General features: G+C 43.9%; 1 protein-coding gene across 17 annotated transcripts in view; it reads left to right on the plus strand.

Moving 5' to 3' along the window:
* The window catches only part of KIZ (kizuna centrosomal protein), a 172,486-nt gene that overhangs the window by 126,965 nt on the left and 20,779 nt on the right, over positions 1–24,742 (plus strand). For 6 of the 17 annotated variants that reach the window (XM_049870118.1, XM_049870113.1, XM_049870111.1 and 3 more), the window contains 4 exons: positions 4,277–4,406; positions 5,239–5,411; positions 13,229–13,333; positions 15,849–15,945. In XM_049870118.1, coding sequence (XP_049726075.1) covers positions 4,277–4,406; positions 5,239–5,411; positions 13,229–13,333; positions 15,849–15,945 — 505 coding nt within the window. The other 11 variants (XM_049870115.1, XM_049870117.1, XM_049870116.1 and 8 more) reach the window with 10 other exon arrangements.

The raw sequence follows: 24,742 nt of genomic DNA on the forward strand, positions 1-24,742 counted from the left end.
CATTATAATATTTTGTCTTCGTGAGCCACCCTTTGAAGTCTTCTGTTCAGCTTTTTTACTTCATAATTTGTTTCTTTCACTTTAGCTACTCTTCATTCAAGAGCAAGTTTCAGAGTCTCTTCTGACACCCATTTTGGTCTTTTCTTTCTTTACTGTCTTTTTAATGACCTCTTACTTTCTTCAGGTATGATGTCCTTGATGTTGTTCCACAACTCGTCTGGTCTTTGGTCATTAGTGTTCAGTGCCTCCAGTATGTTCACAAGATGGTCTCTAAATTCAGGTGGGATATACTCAAGGGCATATTTTGGCTCTTGTGGAGTTCTGATTTTCTTCAGCTTCAACGTTTGAACTTGCATATGAGCCGTTGATGGTCTGTTCCTTAGTTGGCCCCTCACCTTGTTCTGACTGATAATATAGAGGTTTTCTATCATCTGTTTCCACAGATATAGTCAGTTGATTCCTGTGTATTCCATCTGGTGAGGTCCATGTGTATAGTCACCATTTATGTTGTTGAAAAACGGTATTTGCAGTGAAGAAGTCCTTGGTCGTACAAAACTCTATTGTGTGATCTCAGGCATTGTTTCTATCACCAAGGCCTTATTTTCCAACTATTGATCCTACTTCTCTGTTTCCAACTTTTGCATTCCAGTCACCAGTAATTATCAGTGCATCTTGATCGCATGATTGATCAATTTCAGACTGCAGAAGTTGGTAAAAATCTTTAATTTCTTCATCTTAGGCCTTAGTGGTGGCTGTGTAAATTTGAATAACAGTCATATTAGCTGTTCTTTCTTGTAGGCGTGTGGATATTATTCTGTCACTGACAGCATTGTACTTCAGGATAGATCCTGAAATGTTCTTTTTGACAGTGAACCTGATGGCATTCCTCTTCAATTTGTCATTCCAAATATAGTAAACCATATGATTGTCTGATTCAAAATGGCCAGTACCAGTCCATTTCAGCTTACTAATGCCTAGCATATCAATGTTTATGCATTTCATTTTTGGCAACTTCCAGTTTTCCTAGATTCATACTTCACACTTGCCACATTCTGATTATTGATGGATGTTTGCAGTTGTTTCTTCTCATTTTGAGTCATGCCACATCAGCAAATGAAGGTCCTGAAAGCTTGACTCCATCCACATCAAGATCGACTCTACTTTGAGAGGCAGCTCTTCCCCAGTTGTATTTTGGGTGCCTTCCAACCTGAGGGACTCATCTTCCAGCACTGTATCAGACAGTGTTCTGCTGTAACTCATAAGGTTTTCACTGGCTAGTTTCCTCAGAAGTAGGCCACCGAGTTCTTCTTCCTAGTGTGTCTTAGCATGGAAGCTCTGCTGAAATCTCTCCACCATGGGTGACCCCGTTGGTATTTGAAATACCGGTGGCATAGTTTCCAGCATCAGAGCACCACCCAAACCACCACAGTAGGACAAACACAGATGCGTGGGGCTTGGTGGGTTAAGGTGGATGTGTAGTTTGATTTAAGATGGAGTCTGTCGGCCCCTTTATGAGTTTCTGTTGAGGCTCTCCTCTTTGTGTAGGTGCATGTTGGTTGTGTTTGTATGGGCTGCATTCCTTCTAGAATATTCTAAGGCACAGAAGCTATCCCTGGGGGCTGGGGAGATGTAAGAGTTGAGCCTGGGCTTTAGACCCAGCCATCAGTGTCAGCATTTTCACACCCTGCCCCATTTCTTCACTTCTCTGAGCCTCCACTTTTGAAAAGTAGACATTAATACCTGATGTGGTTGTCTTAGAGTTTAAATGAGATCGTGACTGTGAAAATGTCAGGCATGTACTCGGCACTTAGTATGTGGTAGCTATTATTTACAATAATATTCATGTGAATATTAGTACCATTATTGATCTTCTCCTGCCTTAACCCCGACATTTTCAAACCAGTGGCATCTAATTAAAAGGAAACTCATAGAGGAAAAGAAGAATGAGGAGGATGGGGGGATGGGGATGAAGTGTGACAAAGGGAACAATCCTGAGACGAGTCCCAGGACGGGCCTGGACACCTCTGTTCTGTGATTCTGGAAACTGCTCCCCTTCCCTGAGCTGTCATAGCCACTTGGGGGCCCAAGTGCTGTGCTACTCTAATTCCTCATAGATAGCGCTTAGTTTGTGCTAGAAAGTTCCATTTGAAAACACAGTTGATCATTTGAATCCAGAAGGTTGTTTACCTCATCAAGAAGGAATCTTGAGGAAAGATTGGTAATATTTTTGGAACTTCCAGTTAGTCCTCTGAAGGTGCAGAAACCCTTAGGGAAGAATTCCAAAAGGCTGAGGAAGTGGCTCCTGGAGGTCTCATTGGTCAAGGCCCAGACATCTGCCCCTGTGTTCCCATGTGCCGTAACCCCCGCGTGCCCACAGCTGAGGACAGTACGGGGCACCGGTCTTCCCCTGGATATGCCTCCTCACAAATGATGCTGGACTGGTGCACGCAGCTCCCAGAATGTGTACGTACAATGCTCAGCTCAGGGAATGCTTCAAAGAAAACACATTTGTGACCAAACCCTGAACAATCTCTCTTGCTCTCTGCGGCGTGCACAATGTACAAGAGTTTGTGGAAGACTTGTAGAAGACTTTCAGTACGTGGACCCATTAAAAGTGTGCACTTAGAGTTTCAAATGACGTATCGTCTGTTTCAAAATGGAATTCCAACAGCGTTAATGTTCTGTGGAGCCTGTTAGAATGGGAAATATTCACACACGTGTGTAGAATGCTTTTTAAAACTATGAGTCTAGTAGGGGCACAAGCTTTCTCTGTACACTAATATAATCTTCAACCTTTTTTATGGTTCCTTTTTGTGGGAACCTCCCTTGTGGATAAGGTTGCTTTATATGAGATTGCTTTGTTTAATTTAGTGTAACTAAAACTAGACATTGTGATCAAAAGCTACTTGTTAAAGTTGTTCTCCAAATTGATGACTACAAAGTTCCAGTATTAACTTCCAGAAGTTAATTCTTCAGTATGGGGGCCTTCTGTGTGTCTTAATTTTTTACAGCCGTTTCAGAAAGGATGTGGTAGAGAAAGAGGTCAAGAACCAATCCAGGAGCCGACACAGGAGGCTGGGCAGAATGGGTGAGAAAAGCTGAAGTCGTCCTATTTTCGGAATGCTGAAGAGCCTGGGAATGCTTCACTTGAGAAGGGCACAGAATATACCTTTAAATATTTGAGGGGCTGCCGTGTACAGGAAGAGCCTTCATCAAGCATAGCTATAGAATGCAGCCCAAGAAGCCCTTTTTATGAGTGCTGCAGGGAAGGAACTCACAGCTCAGTGGTGGAAGCATTTTTTAACTATTCATTTTAGCAGAATCAAGCTGAGTGCCTTCCAGGTGTGAGATTCTGTGCTGGAAGGTTGAACCATGGAGGGATCCCACTCTCTAGAGGGACAGTGGAGAAGAGATTCTTGTTTCTGAGAACTCTGACATTCCTTCTACTGCTGAGAGACTCTGATTCTCTGTGTATACCAGTGGAGTCAAATGTATCGACATTCTCATATCTTTATCTTCCTTTCTTATTTGGTTATGCCCCAAAACATAGGTCTCCTTGCAGAGGGGCTTTATTGTGACTGCGAAGACATCTGCTTTGTTAATCATCATTATGAGGACCATGTGTGAGTTTCAGAACCGTAGGCTCCACAGTCTCTGCTAAGGTTTACATGGAGCTCCTCTAGTAACATACACACTCAGAGTAAGTGTTTCCACAGCCTGTATGATCGATCTGTTGTTATCACAGTCTGGCTCTTTTATTAGTCTAGTTGTTCACAGTTTTATAAGAATCCAGCTAGAAGTTAAAGACTGATTTTGTTACCTATTTATGTGTGGCTGTAATGCACACAGTAAGTAATGTTACCGATTCATGTGTGTTACTACTTGGGCTGAATTCTGGAAATAGGAGGGGCAGCAAAAGACTGGGCCTCACCCTCACTGAGCCTCCATCATCTGTAAGCTTCACAGCAGCCCCGTGGTGTAACTATTAGCAGCTTAGCCTGCAGATGGACAAAGAGAAACTTGGAAAGGTTAAGTGAAAGCTCAAGGCTATGTAGCTAGTATGGTGGAACTTGAATTGAACTCAAACTTGGGGATTAAAACCCAGAGCTCTGTCTCTTCCACCTCCTTCCTCTCTCACTTTACAAGAAAGACGACTGTGTCAGGATGTCTGAATCAGTTAAACATTAGTGTATATCATAACAAAAGATGAACCCTGCAAGAACTCTCCTGAGAGCAATGATGAATAAAATTGTATCTTTCGTTTCCTTTGTACTAGGCCTAGAGAGGTGGCCAGGTTGCAAGAATTTCCAAATGCGGATTATACCAAGAGTGTGCCCTTTATACAATGAGGCAAGCCTGAGCACATTTAGGCATCGGAGACCACGTGCAGGTAGTAGGATATTCAGGTCAGTGTTTTCTTGAGACTCTTAAGCCAAAATTAAAGCAGTGCTTATCTAGGTTATGAGAGAAATTCTCCCTTTGAATTACTTAATACCCCCCAACTGAAGTCTCTCACACTGGCAGTTTTCCTTGTATTCACTCCAAATTTACTTTTCGGTGCTAAGTGAGTTTTAGTTGTTGCAAATGATACAGTTTATGCTAAATTTCCTAAAAACATATCACCTATTACAGTATCTGGCACATAATAGGCATTAGTTTGTCAAATGAATGAATAAAAATGGAAGTCATAAAATGGGGGTTTCCTTAAACGCTTGTAGATTCAGGCCAGAAGACTATCTTTTTCAGGCGTTCATTCCACCAGTACTTTTCCCACCCCACGTGCCCATCCTGGCCTAACTCATCTCCTTAAGCTCCATGTGAAAAGGGCTCTCAGCTTTTACTTCAAGAGGATTAATCCTCTAAGAATGTCCATTCAGCCCCTCATTCTTTTGACGCTATGGTCAAGCTGTGTTGAAAGTGGTTGTCTGACTGTGCCATTCCTCTCTGATATTCTTTGTCAAGCTGAAAAATTCAAGGTCATGTTAAGGTACTTCCATTTAGGAGCTTCCGGGGAGGTCAGCATGGATTTGAAGGGTCCCGCTTGGGTTCTGGGCAGTGCTTCCTGAAACATTATTACTTCGGTTTTACATCAGATTGGAAAAGGGCTGAAAACATGCAAAGGCCAAGTTGTCATTGGTGACTGCATTTATCCTGGGGAAAGAGCTGCAGTAACTTCCGATCACCAAAGTACAGTACTGAGTCTCTGCTAGGAAGTGCCTCACCTCTCCTGTCGCACAGGTGCGTAGAGTCAGGAGAGACTTATTACCTGCTGCTGCTTGGACCGGGCACCCCCACCTCGTACAAAACCGAGGGAACCACCCTGTGCTGCTTTATGGTCACATCGCCCTCTCTCTGTGGCAGGGATCAGGCTCTGAGGCCTGATGCGGGGGGCCTGCCGCCAACTGCTCACGGTAGGAAAGGTTCCCACTCATTACATTGCCCAGAGTGGTGTTTTTAAATGTGTGATCATTAAAAAAAAAAAAAAAATCACCTTTCAGAAGAATGCTCTTGGTTGGATGCTTCCTGTGTTCGAGGAAATGAATGCTGAAGTGCCTGGGATCCGTGTGGAGTTTTAAAGTATACCCACGCCCAAGCTGCACCCTTGATCAGTTACCTCAGAATCTCTGGAGGTAGGACCCAGGCATCAGTATGACATGTCCCCGGTGACTCCTGGGTTAGAGAACCATTGACCGAAGGTCTTACAGCTGAAAGAGTCCTTGCAGGTCATGTTGTAGAGCATCCTCGTCTTACACAGGGGAAGAGACAAGAGGTCAGGCTTTAGATATTTCAGTAAAGTCAGAGGCTGGGGCTGTATTACTTTCCTGTGGTTGCTGTAACAAACTATCACAAACTGGAAGGCCTAAAACACCAGAAATTTATTCTCTTATTTCTGGAGGGCAGAAGTCTGAAATCAAGGTGTCAGCAGGGCCATATTCCCTTGCCTTCTTCCTTGCCTCTTCCAGTCTCTGGTGGCTCCTGACAGACCTTGGTTTGTAGCAGCATAATGCCAGCCTCTGCTTCTGTCTGCAGGTGGCTTTCTCTGTGATGTCTCCTCTTCACATGGAGACATCAGTCACTGAGTTAGGGCCCACCCAAAACCCATCTCGAGATCCTAGATTACATCTGCAAAGACCCTATTTCCAGATATGGCCACATCCTGCAGTTCTGGGTGGTCATGAATTGGGGGGGAACACTATTCATGACAGGGGATAAGGAGAGATTTCTTTATATTTTCATTGTAGCATCTAGTTCACCTTATACAGTGATTATTCCTGGCCTTACTATAAAAAAACCAAAAAACCAAATCCATTGCTGTCGAGTTGATTCCGACTCACAGCGACCCCCTAGGACAGAGTAGAACTGCCCCATAGGGTTTCCAAGGAGTGGCTGCTGGATTCAAACTGCCGACCTTTTGGTTAGCAGCTATAGCTCACTGTAGCTCTTAACCGCTGCACCACCAGGCCCTGCTATAGATGACGACGATGATAATAACATTACTATTATCATTACTTTTTTATTCATCTTATTACATAAATTGTTAAGTACAAATTGCTAAAAATATTGCATTAAAAAAAAAAACAAAATTATGCCAATAAGGTACAGCTTCCTGATCAAGATGATCAAACTTTGAAAATTAAAGATGCCATGACTTTGAGAGCTGAAAATTCACCTTCGGTAACTGACAGCGTTAAAGGGCAGGCACTGTGATGATAACTTCGCCTGGGAAGTCATACCAGCAAAGCTGTTCCAGCTTAGCTGAAGGTCATTTACCAGCTTTGCCTTTATTTTCGGGTTTAATTGTTAAATTCCTCCATAGAAATTAAGACTGTGACGCACGTTTTCTGAAGCAGCCCCAGGCGGCCCACATGGGTGACGAATTTCTCTGCTCTGTGCAGGAGTCCTCTCTGTGAGAAATGTCTGCATTAGAGACTCGAGGTTACGGGCAGCGTGGAGCTTATTGCAGAAAGTTTGATCGTGAAAAGTGACTCTTGTTACGGTCCTTACCCGTGCACCTCACATTCACACAGACTTACTGCCTTAAAAAAAGTCTGAGCATAAATATATTTTCTGCAATTTCAGAAAGAGCCTATATCCTACTATTTTCTCACTTTCATTTGAATAGATTACTGGACAAATGATTTGTGAATTTTAAGTGATATTTACTCTTGAATTAATTTAAGAAAGATCCCCTACCATTTTTATCTTATAAGAATAGCTGGGTTTGCAGCATCAGCAACACATCTAGTGCAAGGTGGGGAAAAAAGCTACATGGGTGTAAAATACACCGAGGAGACTTACTGGACAGAAAATATTTTTCAAATTTATTTAATTTTGAGATTTCTACACACTTGATGTCAGAGTAGTCATTACCCTTTCTTACTTGAAGACATCCAGTTCTTTGTCGTTCAAGGTCGTTTTTCTAGCTGTAGCGATAGTATTGTTTGCATCTCTTTGTGTCATTCCTTTTCCAGCCTCAACTCTTCTTTTTTTCATTACGGATTTCTGTGCAGGCACTGGGCAGCTTCTCTGCTGCAGAGGCCGGTGAACCACACATTTATCTGGCTCCTGTTATCGGTGATTTAAAGTACTTGTTCATCAGATATTTTCTTTTCCTTTTTTAATTGTAGATCTGGAAGTATTTTAGCAGGTGTACATTTGCATATAAAAGAGAATAAAAGATAAGAAGTTGAGGCTTTCCTTTTTCCTCTCCTCAGCACCATCCCTCTTCTACCTCTCTTTATTCAGCGTGTTTTCACGTTCTTTCTCTAGCTGTTCCCATTTTCTGGACACGAAATGCGTATCAAAATGGGAAAAAAAAAAAAAAGGCTCAGTGGTCCTTCACCACTTTGCAGAAAGATAGATGTTTAGGTTTGAGCAGCTTATGTAACAAAGTGGGGAAAACATGTTTACCTCATGGTGTCATCAGCCTGGAGTTACAGGCAAGGATAGGCCTTAACCTCCTGAGCTGGACCCTGCATGAGATGGGACCCCTTGCCTTATTTTACGTTTTATACTGCAAAATTTCCTAGTTTTTAAACTAAACTTCAGCACAGATTATTTATATACACACATATATAAAATAGATGCTTGACTGAAAGATCTAAAACTGAAAGCTCGAGGACGCATATGTATGTTTCTGTGCGTGCCAGAACATTCTATTTGAAAATAATTGTGTTCTTTAGAAAGTTAGTTTTATCTAATTATTTTCACTCAATATTTTCTGAGAGTTTGACATTACTGATGGGAGGGAGTGTTTCTCTAGAGTTCAAGGTATTAAGTCACAGGCTAGAAAGTGAAGACTTAAGGGATCACCCAATCCTTGAGTTTTCAGATGGTGGTTTACTCTCAGATAAGGAGGCTAAATTTTTTAACCCAAGAGGTAAATGAGCCTCGTCCCTGCCTTGTTGACGGCGGGCTAACTTCCAGAACTGACACTTTTGCTCCCTTGTCTGTTCATTCGTTTCTTTAGTAACCATGGATTTTCAGAGCAACACGCTGCAGCGTTTAGCCACTTGCTTCTTCACTTTCGTTCTTCCTTCTAGAAAAGCCTGCCCCAGAGTTGCCACAAGCCTCATGTCCACGGCCTTACCTTTCTGCCGCATGGAGTTGGCATCCCAGCCAGGTCTTCTAGGCTGTTTGAGGAGGTTGTCTTAATTGTTCGAGGACACATGTTGTTGTTGTGTGCTGTCACATTGATTCCAACTCATATTGACCCTATTAAAAAAAAAAAAGTGACCCTACAGGACGAGATAAAACTGCCCCATTGGGCTTCCAAGGCTGTAACCCTTATGGAAGCAGATTGCCACATCTTTCTTCTGCAGAGCAGCTGGTGTGTTCAAAGTGGTGACCTTTTGGGTTGCAACTGAGTGCTTAACCACTGCGCCATCGGGGCTCCTTTGAAGACCCCTAGCAAAAGGTATATACTCCTTCCTCCAGAGGGTCTGAACTCCAGTCCACTTGATACAGATAACAAAACCAGAAACCAAACCTGTTGCTGTCAAGTCCATTCCAACTCACAGCGACCCTACAGAACAGAGTAGAACTGCTCCGTAGGGCTTCCAGGGATCGGCTGGTGGGTTCCAACTGCCAGCCTTTTGGTTAGCAGCCAGTCTCTGAACCACTGTGCCACTAGGGCTCCTATTGGCACAGATCACTACTTAAAAAATTTCATACAGCTGTTACAACCTCCTTTGATAATATGTCGCCGTATCTCTCAACCCTTTCAGTGAGAAAGCTTTCCTGATGTCTAGCTTATTTCCTTTGGCTGTAGTTTTTACCTGCATATTGTTGTGCCATTTTTAGTGGATACAGAAAAAAGTGCCACAGCCACCTAATTCTGAGATTGTGAATGTTTTCTGCTTGGCTTGAGCAGTGTTTTATTTAAAAAAAAAAAAATGGAGGCAGCCTGGCAAGCCTGGGCGCACCTTCCTACCTGGCGGCATTTGGCTGTAACCAAGGAACAGCTGTTCCAGGTGGATGGGTACATGGCTCCCCAGCCTTCTCGCTGGCTGCCGACTAGCCAGAGTCGCTTATTTGTAGTACCTGCTAGGCCCCAGAAAGTGTCTGCATTTATAAGCCCCGACCTTTCCCGCCTTGGCTTTTGGTATCTACATACTTGAACCCTTCAGTCCCTCCTTGGACTGTGTTTCTACACAGGCTCTGTATCCTTTAACCTTTCCTAATTTTTTAAAATCAGACCTTATTAATTTTGTCCTTCCTACTTGTACTGTCCCCCAGCCCTCCATATGTTGCTTTGTGCAGCTCCTCTGGCTAGAATCAGGTGAGGAAGGGTAAGACAAGGAGCCCTGGTGGCACAGTGGTTAAGGACTTGGCTGCTAACCAAAAGGTCTGCAGTTAAAACCTACCAGCCACTCCGTGGGAGAGAGACGTGGCAGTCTGCTTCCATAAAGATTAAAACAAGTTGTTAAACAGATTCCAACTCGTAGCAACCCTATAGGACAAAGCAAAACTCCCCCATAGGGTTTCCAAGGCTGTAAAGATTACACAGATTATAGTCTTGGAACCCTTGTGGGGCAGTTTTACTCTGTCCTGTAGGGTTCCTATGAGTCGGAATCGACTCAAGGGCAGCGAGTTTGGTTTTGGTTTAAGGGTATGACACATGCCGTGGGGGAATGACCCCAGGTGTGGCATGTGCTGACCTTTGATGCAGGTCCCTGTTTTTGGACAGCAGCACATGCCACCTGCTCTCACCTCTCTGGCAGGTTTGGCGTCTCTGGTCCTGCCTCAGTATTAATTCCTCCAAGTGAACGCATGTCATCTTTTTACCTTTTTAAACTTTACTTTGCCATTAAACCATTGGGGGCAGCATGGATCAGAGGTGAGGACAGGTGACGTGTCCAGTAGTTCTCGGTTTTTCTAATCAAGACAGCTGCATCCCAGATAAAAATTGTCCAGGTGGCTTCAGTGACTTTCAGTTTAGAGGAGGGCCACAGGTTTAAGGATCAAATGCCAGGGAGGAGTCATGGTTGGGAAGAGGGGTTGGCTCTGGTTGAACGGGACAGAAGAGATGAGCCATCTCCCTCCAAGATCTCTCTACAGCTGGCTCAGGGCAGCCTAGAAGGGAAAGCACCAGCCCAATTGCAGATACCATGTCCTTGAGAAGGAAGGGAAGGCACCAAAATGTAAAGCATGTGGGATGTGGAAATAACCTGTCTTTGCCAGGGTAATACAATGATTCTCTTGCCACTAAGAGTGAATTCCCTTCCTTGCTAGACTCAGACCAGTAATAATATCAGTACTGGTTTGTATTTGGGCAGAATACTTAATCCCTGCAAACCTGAAATTACCGCACAACTGTTAACTTGGTATTTCTCACAGAAACCTTGTCTTGAAAGTAAATGGCATGTACTTTCCTGGCTTCTGAGAAGCAGGAGAGCAAACCCACTGGAGCCCAATTCCTCCACCTTAAGATAACAGAAGTGGAAGAATTGCAAACCACCATACCACTCCAGAGGCTGGGGATCTGTGTTTATCAAGAAATTAGCTTCTCCCAAGAAAAAGAAAGGCCACATAGAGACTCCATCAGCCTGAGACTGGAAGAACTGGATGGTGCCCGGCTACCACCAATGACTGCCCTGACAGGGAACACAACAGAGAGTCCTTGATGGAGCAGGAGAAAAGTGGGCTGCAGACCTCAAATTCTAATAAAAAGACCAGACTTAATGGTCTGACTATGACTGGAAGGACCCCAGAGGTCACGGCCCCCGGACTCTCTGTTCGCCCAAAACTAAAACCATTCCCGAAGTCAACTCTTCAGACAAAGATTAGACTGGACTATAAAACATAAAGTGATACTGGTGAGGAGTGAACTTCTTAGCTCAAGAAAACACATGAGCTATGTGGGCAGCTCCTGTCTGGAGGCGAGATGAGAAAGCAAAGGGGGACAGGAGCTGGTTGAATGGATGGGGATACATGGTGGAGAGAAGGAGCATGTCGTCACATTGTAGGCAGAACAACTGGGATCACATAACAATGTGTGTGTAAGTTTTTGTATGAGAAACGGACTTGAATTCTAAACTTCACTTGAAGCACAATTTTAAAAAAAGTTGGCTCCTTTTTGGTTTGTTATTTTTTTAATTCTGTGTTTGCTATTATTTCCCTGACTTTGCTTGCAGAAATAGCATATAGTCGTTAAAATTGGGACTTGTATCCTAAAAGCTGGAAAACTCTTTGGTTGATCTTTATAAAATAAAAACAAAACAGGTCATTTTCACCTTTTTTACAATGATTCTTTGCCCTTTTTTAGAATTCATACATTTTGTCTTTAATCTTGTCGACATCTTTTTCCTCCTGAAGTTACTGTAATACAGCGGATAATACAGGAATAAAGGCAAACCTGAGATAACACAGATGTTGGGATTGTTCTGAGAGTATTACCGTCCATTGTGGGACGGAAGGGCTAACCTATAATGGGGCCCGTTTTTACATCCCAGGCCAGCGCTCGACTCACACACACAGAAATTACACAAAAGAATACCTTCCCTTACCACATGCACCGCAGCTGATATTTTCTTTGTTAAATTTTTCAAAATACTAGTTCCAACCCACCAGACTGATCTCACAATCCAGGAATGTTAAAAAAGAAAAATGGTGCCTCAGGATCTGTTCTCTCCAGAGTTAAGAGTCCCTGGTCTGTACATATTTTAATTACATGGTATTTAACGTTCCAAAGTATGACACTTGTTTTAAGTTTTTCATCTTGATTGATTCTCAGTAGGGCAAGATAAGTTATATTTTTATTCTTCAGCATGATGTTTGTTTTAATCCACTGATAAGAAGCTCTTGGTTGAGTTCTTGAATTGAGCCAAGAAAAAGCAGGAATGCAGCTAGTTGCCTGTGCCTGACGCCCACAGCAGGAATGCTTTCATGCCATGATCAGAATGTGGGTGTCAGCACTGAGGGCCATCGACAGCAAGAAGCTGTTTTTGGTCTGCCTGCTAAATTCTTGTTCTCTGTCCTGCATCTGTCCAGCTACCCTTGAGACTGGAGATCATGAGGAAGCTTGTGTCACTTGGGCCCTTTGCGTAATGATTTGTCGTTTTTCCCTGCAGTCTTTGCCAAGTTAACCTACAGCATATGCTGTTAGAAGCCTTTCACAGCCAAGCACATTGTGTGGAACCGAGCCAGGTTCAGGCTGCTGCTGATCTCACTCTGGGCACCTGGCTTTGCTCCCTCCATCTCTCCCTCTCCACCCCACGCCCCAGTTAAAGTTTCTCAGCTGCGGGACTCTGAGCCATCTTGCTACCACCATCCTTCCAACCCTCTCTCAGCCTCTCCCAGGGCCCCCCACACTCAGATTTGAGCCCCAAGAGCCAGGGAGGGAGCTCTGCCAGAGGGTCGTGCTGGCTCTGGAAGCCTGTGCTGTCCTTCTGATTCGTTTCTGTAGCCCCTGCGAAGACTGGAGAAATGAGAAGTGATTTATTTACTTGTGCTGTTGAACCTAGCCACAGACGCACTCAAAATAATGGCTGGAATTCAGCTGCCTTAGACAAACTCACACAACTTGTCTTGAAACCTGGGTTCACCTTAATAGATTTTGGTTGGTTGGCTGTGTTTTTTAGACTTTCTAAAATTGACAGTTCAAAAAATGATTTGCATGCATTTGAAAAGTGCTTTTTTTTTTTTTTTTAACGTAGTAGTTAGAGTGAAGAAACTTCTCTCTGGGCGTTAGAAAACTCAGTATTTCTCTGTCTTTTTTAATGTGAAGAAACAAAAGCCTATCAGTTGCTGAAGCAGTCTACCCTTCAGGATAACACACATCGGACTGAAGACAGATTCCAAAAGGCAGGTGTTTCCGCATCACAGTTGGCAGGTAAGTAAATGCAGAGGGTAGAGTCGACCCTTGAAGCCAGTGTTGAGGTGGTCAGGTCGGTGGCCAGGGCTATCTGTGTTCAGGGAAAGGAGGCCACTCTTTGAAGGATTCTGGAGTTTGCTTCGTAATGAGCTGTCACCAGGTCAGAATAACCCAGTCTCTTTTCATACTTAATGGAATGGGTTGGGGTGGGGATGAAGGAGCCTGCCCTCCTGGTCTCTGCTGCACCAGGCATGGTAGGTGGCCCTCACAAGCCCCTCAGTCCCACATGGTATGTCACAGTACCCACTTGTTTAAGCACCACAGGAGGCACCCCAAACTCCTTCTGCTCCCCACATCTCCCTTGGTGGAATGTTGGGGCACTCTTAGTTCTTGAAATGAAGACTGTAAAATCCAGGACAGCTAAATTTTAAACTTTGTTTCTTCGATGTAGAATTTTTGTTTTGATTGTAATTTTCTTTGTCTTCTTATACTTTATTGTTATATTTTTGCTATGACTTTTAGTGGTTTTCATTTTATGGCATCTGTTTGTTTTGTTTGTTTTCGTGTAAGTCACCTCAGGCCCTTCGTGACGATGAATTAATAATGAACTAATACAGAAAGAACGCATTTTCACGGCTCATTTCTTCATAGCCACCATGCAGTATTTCTCCTCAGAATTAACTGTGATTTCCTCGTACCACATTTGGGTTTCCCACTTTTCTCTGAGTTGTCCTCTTGCACAGACATTTACCTGAGGGACATGCTAATGGAGCGTTGGTCTTGGCTGTCTGTCTTTGGAGGACTAGACAATATCAGTGTGCGAGTTGGTTGCTGCAGAACTCAGCTGTTTCGGTTACTCTGAGGACGCACTGGGCCCCAGCAGGGTTAGTGCCTGGCACAGGGTTTGGTGGACTACTGCGGCGGTAGTGACTCTAAAACGTGGCCTCTGCCCTAGTGGAAAGATGTAACACTCATGAAACCTAACTGTTTGCTTTTCATCGTCTTCTTCACACTTGAGTCACAGAATTAGAGTCCAGGAAGATCTTAGAAAGCATTTGTCCACCTGACCACCTCACTGTACACAGGGACGCCCGAGAGCAGTGCCTGGCGAGAGCATTATGGTTGCTGAGGAGGCACACACACAGTCTGGAGGGGAACGCTGCAGACCTGGCTGTGGGTGGTTAATTGGGCAGGTTCAAGGAATGAGTAAATTTCATGTAAGGTGTAGTCTGTTGGCCATGCATCAAAAATTACAGTACTATCAACACACTAATCATTAATGTATTAATTTATATTAATACGTAAGTGAAGTAACCCTTTACTGGCTGTGTAGCTGAGCTCCCCTACATTCCATTCCCTCCCTTCACCTGCAAGATTGCGCTGCAGACTTTTCAGGATTCCAGATTTTCTCAAGTTAGAATCCTAGAAGTGCTCCTGAGGGTCTTGCCTGCCAGGCATGACACAGTCTCTGGTATACATTTTACATCTGGTCATGCATTGCTCTTCCTGATCCCAGGGACTTCTCCTGTGCTCCAAGGAGAAGGAGAAATGGGCTGGGAGCAGGGAGAGAAGCGGAAGCTGCCGAGCACGGTGGACTTGACAGCGTCGTTAGGTACAGCTAGTGATGGGTGTGCGCTCACAGTCCCAACATCGCGCTGTTGCACAAGAAGCGCACATTTCAGTCCCTCTCTGCTGCCGATGCCTTAGGTCTCTGTCTCTGGTCCTGTCACTGAGGACAGCCACTTAAACCTTGTGCCTTAGTTTTCACGTCTGAAAAGACCTTGTCCTGTTAGCATGTGGAGAGTCTTCGGGCTGAAAGTGATGCATTGTTAGAGAACCGTTTTGCTGCAGAGGTTACATGCAGGCAAGCAGGTTACAGGTTACAGACTCAGCAAATGCCTTTCACAGAGATACCTGTGCACCCTCCAGCCATGATCCCCATTTACCACGTAAGAACCAAATCTGTAGCGGAAACATCAAGGCTGAGGAGGCCGAGGTGAGGGGTTCCCCTGCCACTGGGCTCACCACAGGGACAGTCCAGTTCGCCCAGCTTTAGGAAGAGTCTTGTTATGCCTCCTGACCGACCTTTCCAGGCTGGCTGAAAGGGTGGCCTCGATAGTTGTCAGTGGGGATTCAGCCTCCTTTTCCAGATGGAGAGTAGAGGACTGGGCAGAGGGGTCCCAGGGTGGGTAGGGTAGGTAACTGGGGTCCAGAGCTGTCCATTACTTCTGAGATGCAGTTCCTGGCAGCCACGTGACCTGGGACTCACCACTGTCCACGTGTTATAACAGTGCCAGTAAGACCTGTGTGCTTACGTGTGCATTTTGATCATTTAAAGCAGAGTTTTTCAGGTGATTTTTTTTCATCTCTGTGACTTCCTTTCAGTATTAAACAGCACGTGGTTCCTGGCCTCAGGCTCCCTTGCCTTCTGGGGCTCCAGCAGCCTCTTTCCCTGTTGACACTCGCTTTACCAAAGTTGTTGTGAGGCCACGTCCTCCAGCCTTGCATTTCACTGTGTTTGTGCTCATCACAGGTTTGAATATGGGCAGCGGCACAGTCAAGACAAAGACAACCAACAAAATCGCTTCGGAAGAGAATTTTTCGTCTCGCAGAGGAAGTCCTTTGTCAAGGTAAAGTCGTGAAAGCCTTTCTGAATAGCGGCCACAAGATGCAAAATGTCATTACACGATGAATTAAACTCTGGCTGTGTATTATTTTGTTGTGTGATTTGATGGGGGGGTGCAGTTTGGGTTTTTGTTTATCTGAAATAACAGTTGAAACTTTCGTCTACCTTTGGAAGTACTTGCACCCGAGCCAAGCATTGTTTTGCAGCTGTTGTTTCCTTGGTTTAAGACTTAGTTGACACCTCAGTGAACCACAAATTAGCATCTACAGCTGCTCGCAGTAGGACTGCTTAGAGACCACACAATGGAAGTAGTCAGGAAAAGGTCAGAGAAAAAACATCAGGCCTTAAAAGAAATTATTAACGTGGCCTGTTTCTTCTTTCTAAGACAGCTGATATATAAACTAGCAATTGCTAGATACACATTTTTGTGTTCCTTTTTTTTCTTTTTTAACCAAGTGTTTAGACCAGATAATTCTATCCTTTTCTGCTGCTTTCTTGCTTATTTTCCCTAAAGAGCACAATTTGTTTTTCACTTGTTAAACTCTAGCCCTTCTTGCAAGTTTTCTGAGCAGTGATAAGTGAGTTGTGTCTTCATTTTGTCATCGACATAAAATACTCATACCCTCCAGTGTCATCAGGCAACCACCTGATAAAATACCTACCTTTTTGTTTTGGGCTAAATACCATGTAAAACGCCCCAGCAAGTTGCCTTTTTTTTTTTTTTTTTAACACCATTTCTCATTAAGAAGTTGTCCTTAAGATGATCATAGTAAGTTTGAATTAACTACTTACCTCCAGTGAGATTTTAAAACAAAAATTTTACAAGTATAATGTCCTATAAGATAAAACGATTTGATCTAGAAATATAGTATTTTTTAAAATGAAAAATTCTGTTCTCATTTGTATTTATTGCAATGTTTTGAGGACCTTAAAATAAGATTGATTTTTTTAGATTAAATTTTTCCTTTTTAGAAACCTCAACGATAGGGAATTGCTCATTTAATTATCAGAAATTGTTATCTGAATACCTGAGTTTTTCATCCATAATTTTAAAGGAAATGGAAAGTAATGAATTATGGGACAGGAAGAGTTTTGAAGTGTTATGTCTTTATGATTCTACTGTATGTTCAAGTCCTAGGTCTTCTCAAAGAAATCCTAAAAGACAATGAATTCTACAGATAGATTTAAGGGTTTGATGTTACTGTTTGGCTTAATAATGCTTCTCTTTGGTGTTCAAAGATCTTTAGAAGTTGTTTTTCTTTTTCCCCTGTTATATTTTAGAGACAATAAGAAACCCGATTCTTAAACTTTTCTTTGTATATGTTCTTTGGGCAATTGTTAATACTTTGAGAAGGCAATTGGATTTTGTGGAACATTTGCTGAACCTAGTAATTTCACACTTGTGTCTATATTTCACTAAACTAAAATCCAGCTTTTTCCCCCTTCAGTTTGATGGTGGGACCTTTCTGTTATTACTGTTGTTTTCTGCATGAAATTTTCTAAATAAATTACAAGTAATCTCATCAGCCCCTTTAAAAAAAAAAAAAAAGGCCTTTCAGGAACCCTTGGTTCTAGACACTTGATAATAATCCTGCAATGACAAGGTCTGGACGTTGAGCGAGTGGGCTTGGCGTGGCGTCTGTCACAGTCAGGTTCTCGTGCTGGGCTCAGGGTTGTTAATACACCACCCTGGGCTTTGGAGAGCTCCGGTTTTGCTGTTTATGCCTGGATTCACTGAAATTTCTTAGAGGCTTACATTTAAGGATCCCACTTACTGCAGTCACTCCTTGTGCTTTATTGCTTTTACAAGTGGTCTCGAAACCCAGTACTTGAGAATAAACATAACAGTGCAGTGCTGCCGTAGCACTTTTAAAAATTCTTCTTTGCTCTGTTTTGTCAGTGAGCTGATGAGCAAGCTCAGAAAAAAGACGCTGCTGGACCTAAAAAAAAAAAAAAAATGGCTTCCTCTGATGTCCTAGAGACAGTAATTATGATGTGCTAGTTAAGCCCAAACTACAGCTGAGGGATTTTACTTTAAAGCAGCGGCTTGGGCGCAAAAATGCATTTATAGCTCTTTGTCTGCACCTCATTATGTGTGGGCCTGATTCATTAAGTAATTGGTTTGCAGTTGTTTACATGAGTATTAAGGCCTTCTTTTCAGCCGCCTTTGAGAGATACATTGTGCAAATGTTGCCTGTGATGAATGCAGAATGAGGGCCAGGGGGTCCCTCCTATTGGCTAAACAGTGCACTCTGTTGAAAAGCCAGAAAAAGGGATTGGGTGCTGCTTTGCATAGCAATGACTTTCTTAATAAGTGTTACGGATTAATACACACAAGCTATAAAAGATGCGAAGAGATACTCTTAGCACATTTATACATGCTCGTTTTATTGTGACGGTGGTGGGGTCCGGTGCTTTCATATATCCCGTTTTTCAGAGCAGCGTCTTCAGTCACGAGTCGTAATAGAATCCGGTGTTTATTGTATTATAAATCACGGGCAAGTAGGCAGATCGGCAACAGTTTATTATGAAAGATTCTTTCAGTGTAAATCTTTTTCTCCCATTGTATTTCTTAAGCAGCATCATTTTGTGGTTGAGTGGTGATGAAAGGCGTAATGTAGGAAGGAGTGAGTCCTAATAGGAGGCCGTTCTCAGAGTACAGACCACTTGTTCCCTTTTGTTCAGGGGTGCATGCCAGAGCTTCCTCTCCTCAGCGGGCAGACGTTCTCGCCTTACCTTCCCCAGGAAGCGGTTTGCACTCTCCCGGGCCCGTTTAGCCAGTGGAGATTATATTTTAAGAGGCTCCCCCGTAACTTCAGCTTCCTCTTGGGTCCAGATGACATTTTATCAAAAGAAAAGGATGTGTGCTTGCTACAGAATTGCCCCGGGAAAAGGGCCACCCAGCCGCCGCACCCTGCCAGGGGCCTGCCCTCGGGCAGCCACAGGAGCAGCCAGCGGAGGGTGCCAGCCTGCAGCCGATGCCCCAGTGGGTCGGTGGCATCATTTTTTTTCTTGCCTTGTGGCTGTGCCATTCTCCCCAGGGAGCAGTGTAAAGATCACAAGGCACCGACAGTCCAGTGAAACAAAAAATGAGTTTTCCTGTCAGCCCTTTAGGTCCTCCTGTGATAGCCTGTTTCTGCCTCTGGTTTAACAAACCTGCATTCTCCTTGAATTCTGTGGAATTAACAGCTTCCTGAATTTCCCACATGGTTCTTATAATAAGCCCACATACTTGATTTTTTCTGTACAGAGCATGAAAGAACAATCACTCTCTTGGTTATTTGAAGGGAAGGCGTTAGCAAGATGACCCACTGCAGCTAAAAATGACATCTGCTGTAGGGCCCCGAGTTAACCATCAGGGGGCGCTCAGACTTTGTCAAATTAAACTGTTTCAGCCTGGTTTGCCTTTCAAAATTAAAATTAGTATTTACAGAGATTTCTTGGCACACTAACGGTTTTTTTCTTTCTGGATTATTTTTTGCCTTTTATTTCTCAGAAAGATGTTTATTTTGAGAAAAATTCTAGCTGGAGATGCAATTTGGTAAATATTAATACTTATTTCAGCTCACAATCTTAAAAATTATAGTATTCATAGTCTAGCGACCACATCTTCACACAAGTTAGTTATTTTCAGGCCTATAATTAGATTCTAGAACTGGAAGTCCACTGGGCTGAGAGCCTGTCCTCATTGCTCCCCAGTGTTGTAGACAGTTCCCTGGGCAGGACCCTCAGAGTCTCACTGTTAAACCAGACTGACGTGGCCTTAAAATCTCAATAACTTAGGTCAGTTTGTTAATGGGCTGCAGATTTTTTTTCTTTCTAAAAAAAAAAAAATTAACCGTGAGGTAAGAATCGATGTGTTACTAACATTGAGGCTGTCCTCCACACGGGCCAGCAGTGAGTTCCCAGGTTCCCGCAGGGGCTCCTTTCACCCACTCCACCCTCTTCCACCCCCTCAGCAGCCTGCTCTCCCACTAGCCCTCTGCTCACTGGGCACCCTTCACGGCAGCAGGCTGTCATCTGCCTGGTACAGCGTGCTGTTTCACGTGCCATGGCTTTTACTCACATGCTTTCTCTTCCTGGAATCCTCCTGTCCCACTCTTTACCTGGCTGGTGCCCACTAGGTTTGCAAGGCTTAACCCCTCACCTTCTGAAAGTCCCCGTAGCGCCCGTGGCCACTTCTGTGACCAGGTGTAGCCCAGGGTTGTGTTGACAGGTGTGTTTCCTCCCTACTGTGAGCACGCCTTCTGGGAGGTGGGATGGGGGCACGTCTCAGTCACCGGGGGCTCCATAACTGTTGGACCTCCAGAACAAGCAAGGGAGCGAATGAGCATCAGCCTACAGCTCTGCCCTGCACTCAGGCATGAGTGCTGTCCCCTGTGATACCACGTACCTGGGCAGCAGGGAGTCATGCACCCCACAGAGTTGTCTGTGCCTGTGTGTGTGTGTGTGTGTGGTGGGCCATGGGCACGTGGTAGGGGGACACGGCCTTCTTCAGTTTTCCAAGGGGTACTCTGGCGGGAAACTTTGACCATGTCTTCTGCATTCTCATTGTTCAGGAAGCAGGGCACTTGGGAGCACACTTATTCAGGGCCCTATTTGGGTTCTTTCCCAGCTACCATCCTGTCTGCCGATGGAAGCCTGTCTGACTGCTGGCCCCAGACTTGATGAGGACATGCAGGTCTTCGCACGTGTAGGGGGGCCTAAGATGTCATCCCCAATTCCACTGCCATTGATTGTCCACCAGACTCACAGTTGCTGTTCTGACATGTGTCACAGTTACTGTTTTGATAAATTGCCCCCAGTGGAACGCGAGCACCTCAGGGCAGAGACCAAATCTGCCTTGTTCGCTGATGCAGCCCCAGCACAGACCCTGACATGTAATGTCGCCTTTATGACACTTGTTGAGCGAGCGAGCAAGGGAGCAGGTGAATGACTGTGCAGACCCCTTCAGAATAGATGCTCTGCCCACCTGCTGGTGGAGAGGCCTGGCCAAGGCAGATTCCCTGCTTCTTCCCTGTCCTGTGTGCTCCTGTCCCATCAGGCCTGCTGCCTCTCAAGGAGGAAGCTTCGTGCATCTCAGGTCTGTGTTCTCTCAGCCTGGTCCAGGGCCTGAGTACTCACCCCTCTCCGTGACTACTCACAAGCTGCCCTCCACTTAGAACCCAGGACTGCACATCACTAGCCAGGCAGTATCCGTTCCTCCAGACTTGACAACAGTGTGGTGCCCCTGCTCACCCAGGGCTCATGTGTCCTGCACCCTCCTCGCTCGGATACTTTACTAAGCTTCTCAGAACACTTCAAGGAAGGCATCCTTATTTTGTGGACCAAAAAACCAGTGTGCAGACAGGTAGGGAACTTGCCCAGGCCACCCGGCAAGCAGAGTTGGGCATTGGGAGTAGCCTCTGTCTGGCCCCAGAGCTGATACTGTCTCAGCTTCTGAAAACAATAGCCAAAGTCATACGTAGGACAAGGACCCAATGGTTCTGACCTGCCCGATGTTTTACACACTCTTCTCAAAAGGCCCGGTGGGAACAGGTGTCCGCAACATGTGCCTTTTAGAAGAGCCAGCATACTGGGAAGAGCATTTTATTCCACTTCTCTTTCCCCGCCTGCTGGCTCTGGGTATCTTGGTATCTCTTGACCTCTGTGGCCTCCACCACCCATATAGTGAAGGTGCTGGGTTGATAATCCATAAATTCTCTGTAATAATTCCATAATGAGTTTCTTAGCTCTAGATTTTCCATGTCTCATGTTACTCTACTTGCTGGCTCTGTAACGCAAAACTTAATACTTACGCTAGCTCTTACCATCTACTTTATTTTATTATTTGCTTTTTTTTTTTTAATGATATTTTATTATGTTTTCAGTAAAGGTTTACATGGAAGTTTAGTTTCCCGTTCAACAATTTCTACACAAATTGTTCAGTGACGTTGGATATATTCTTCACAATGCATGAATATTCTGATTATTTTCTTTCTAGTTGTTCATTGTCATTAGTCTAGTTTCCCTGTCCCCATACCTGCTCAGTTTTAATTGTTGATTGTTTGGTATCATGTAGATGATTTCTTAAAGAAGCACAGCACTCACGGGTGATATTCCATATTTTGTGAGCCAGTCTGTTATTTAGCTAAAAGGTGAGCTCAGGGGCTTGTTTTGGTTCAAAGTTTAAAGAATATCTCAAGGCAGTAGTCTCTGTGAGTCCTCCAGTCTTAACTGGTCCACTGAGCCAGGATTTTTTAAGAATTTGAGGTTCTGTTTCATATTTTGCTCCTATTCCATCAGGATCCATCTATTATGGCCTAATCAGAATGGTTGGTGATGGTAGCTGGGCACCATCTAGTTCTCCTGAGCTCAGGGTAGGTGAAGCCATGGCTCATGTGGACTGTTTTTTCCCTAGACTAGTTTGTTCTTTGAATCTTTGGTTTCCTTCTTTCTCTTTTGTTCCAGATGAGTAAAGACCAACAATTGACTCCTAGATGGCTGCTAGCAAGCTTTTAAAACCCCAGGTACCACTCGCCAAACTCGATGTAGAACATAAGCTTTACGAACTATGTGTTGCCAACTGTCCCATGAGACTATTGTCCTAAGCCTTCAAACTCAGAAAACCAATCTTGTGAGGCATTTGTTTACGTCTAAGAAGCATCCATAAGTGTGCACCCTATGTATTTTATTATATATATAGGAAACCCTGGTGGCATAGTGGTTAAGTACTACAGCTGCTAACCAAGAGGTTGAGGGTTCGAATCTGCCAGGCACTGCTTGGCAACCCTATGGTGCAGTTCTGTTCTGTCCTGTAGGGTCGCTATGAGTCGGAATCGACTCGATGGCAGTGGGTTTGGTTTGGTTTCGGGTATGTGAATATATATGCATGCACACACGTACATGCAGATATGTAACATGCATAACCTATGTATACCACATATATACCCACATGTACATATCAATACATGTACCTGCCTACACACATAGATACATACCGGCACACATGTTTTTTAGTTGTTGCAAAATGATATATGCCATAGCAATTACCAAAAGGTCCTTTTTTTCTTGCGTACATCTTAGTGACGTCGTTTAACTTTTGTCAGGCTCTTGGTGTTACCCTTCACGTCACCAAAAATAACAAGTGCCTGTTATCTAGATAGTGACTCCCCCCATCCCTGGTACCACTGATGAGCATAAGTTTCCATACATTTACCTATTCATGTCATTTCATAAAAGTGGGAACATATAATATGTGTATTTTTGTGATTGGCTTATTTCGCTCAACACAACGTCCTCCAGGTTCATCCACGTTGTAAGATATTTTGCGAACTAACTTATCACTGAGGTTTTTTTTAGTATTCCATTATATGCATGTACCAAATTTTACACACAAATGTATACATACCACATTTTATAAGGAGCCCTGATAGTACAGTGGTTAAGAGCTTGGCTGCTTATCCAGAGGTTGGCAGTTCGAGCCCACCAGCTGCTCTGCAGGAGAGAGATGTGGCAGTCTGTTACCATAAGGATTACGGCCTTGGAAACCCTATGGGGCAGTTCTACTCTGTCCTGTGTGGTCGCTGTGAGTCAGAATTGACTCAGCGGCACATACAACACCATCACATTTTACTTACCCATTCATCTGCTAATGGCCACTTAGGTGGTTTTCTTCTTTTTGGTATTGTGAATAGTGCTGCAAAGGACTTGAAAGCAGGGACTCAGAGACTTGTACACCAGTGTTCATTGCAGCATTGCTCACAATAGCCAAAAGGTGGCAACACCCTAAATGCCCATCGACAGATGAACGGATACAAAAAATGTGGTACGTACACACAATGGAATACTGCTCAGCCAGTGGGAGAAATGAAGTCTTGATACGTGCTGCAGTATCGATGGAGGTTGAAGACATGCTGAGTGAAATAAGTCAATCACAAAAGGACAAATATTGTATGACCTCACTTGTATCTAAAAAGACAATAAAAGGCAAATGTATAGTGACCAAAGTTTATTAGTGGTTCCCAAGGCAAGAGGGAGGGGTGCGGGAGGTCACTGCTTGTGGAGTACTGAGTTTTGGTTTACAGTGACAGAAAAATCACACTGATTAGGAGTAGAGTTGCACAGCCGATTTTTGTATGTGCTGTCAACAAGTTGTACACCTGTAAAAAGTTAAATTGGCAAAAGTTGTGTGATAGATGCATTTACAACAATGACAAAAAAAGAAGTAGCACCTGAGGTTGCTTATGTACAACACAAGAGCTCATAGGATTTGGTTCCTTAGTTTGGATGTTTAGGGTCATGGTTTCATGGGACATCCCAGTTAATGGCCTATTAACGTGTTTCGTGCTTCTGTTCTACCTCCCAGTTCATTGCATAGTGCCTGGGGTTTTAAAAGCTTGCTTGCAAGCAGTCCTGGACAGAGTGAGAGAAAAATGTATAACAAAATTCAAACTCAAAAAAAGACCAGACTTACTGGTCTGACAGAGACTAGAGAAACCCTGACAGTATGGCCTCCAAACACGCTTTTAACTCAGCACTAAAGTCATTTCTGAGGTTCACCCTTCAGTCAAAGGCTAGACAGGCCCATAAAACAAACGATAATAGATATAGCTCGACCATGTATACAGGACTAAATGGGCATGCAAGCCCAGGGGCAAAGACAAGAAGGCAGGAGGGGACAGGAAAGCTGGACCAAAGGAAGTGGGGAACCCAAGGTCAAAAAGGGGAGAGTGTTGACATGTCATGAGGTTGGCAACCAGTATCACAAAACACTATGTGTATTAATTATTAAATGAGAAACTAATTTTCTCTGTAAGCCT

This window comes from Elephas maximus, chromosome 25, assembly GCF_024166365.1.
Source record: "Elephas maximus indicus isolate mEleMax1 chromosome 25, mEleMax1 primary haplotype, whole genome shotgun sequence".
NCBI classification, from domain to species: domain Eukaryota; kingdom Metazoa; phylum Chordata; class Mammalia; order Proboscidea; family Elephantidae; genus Elephas; species Elephas maximus.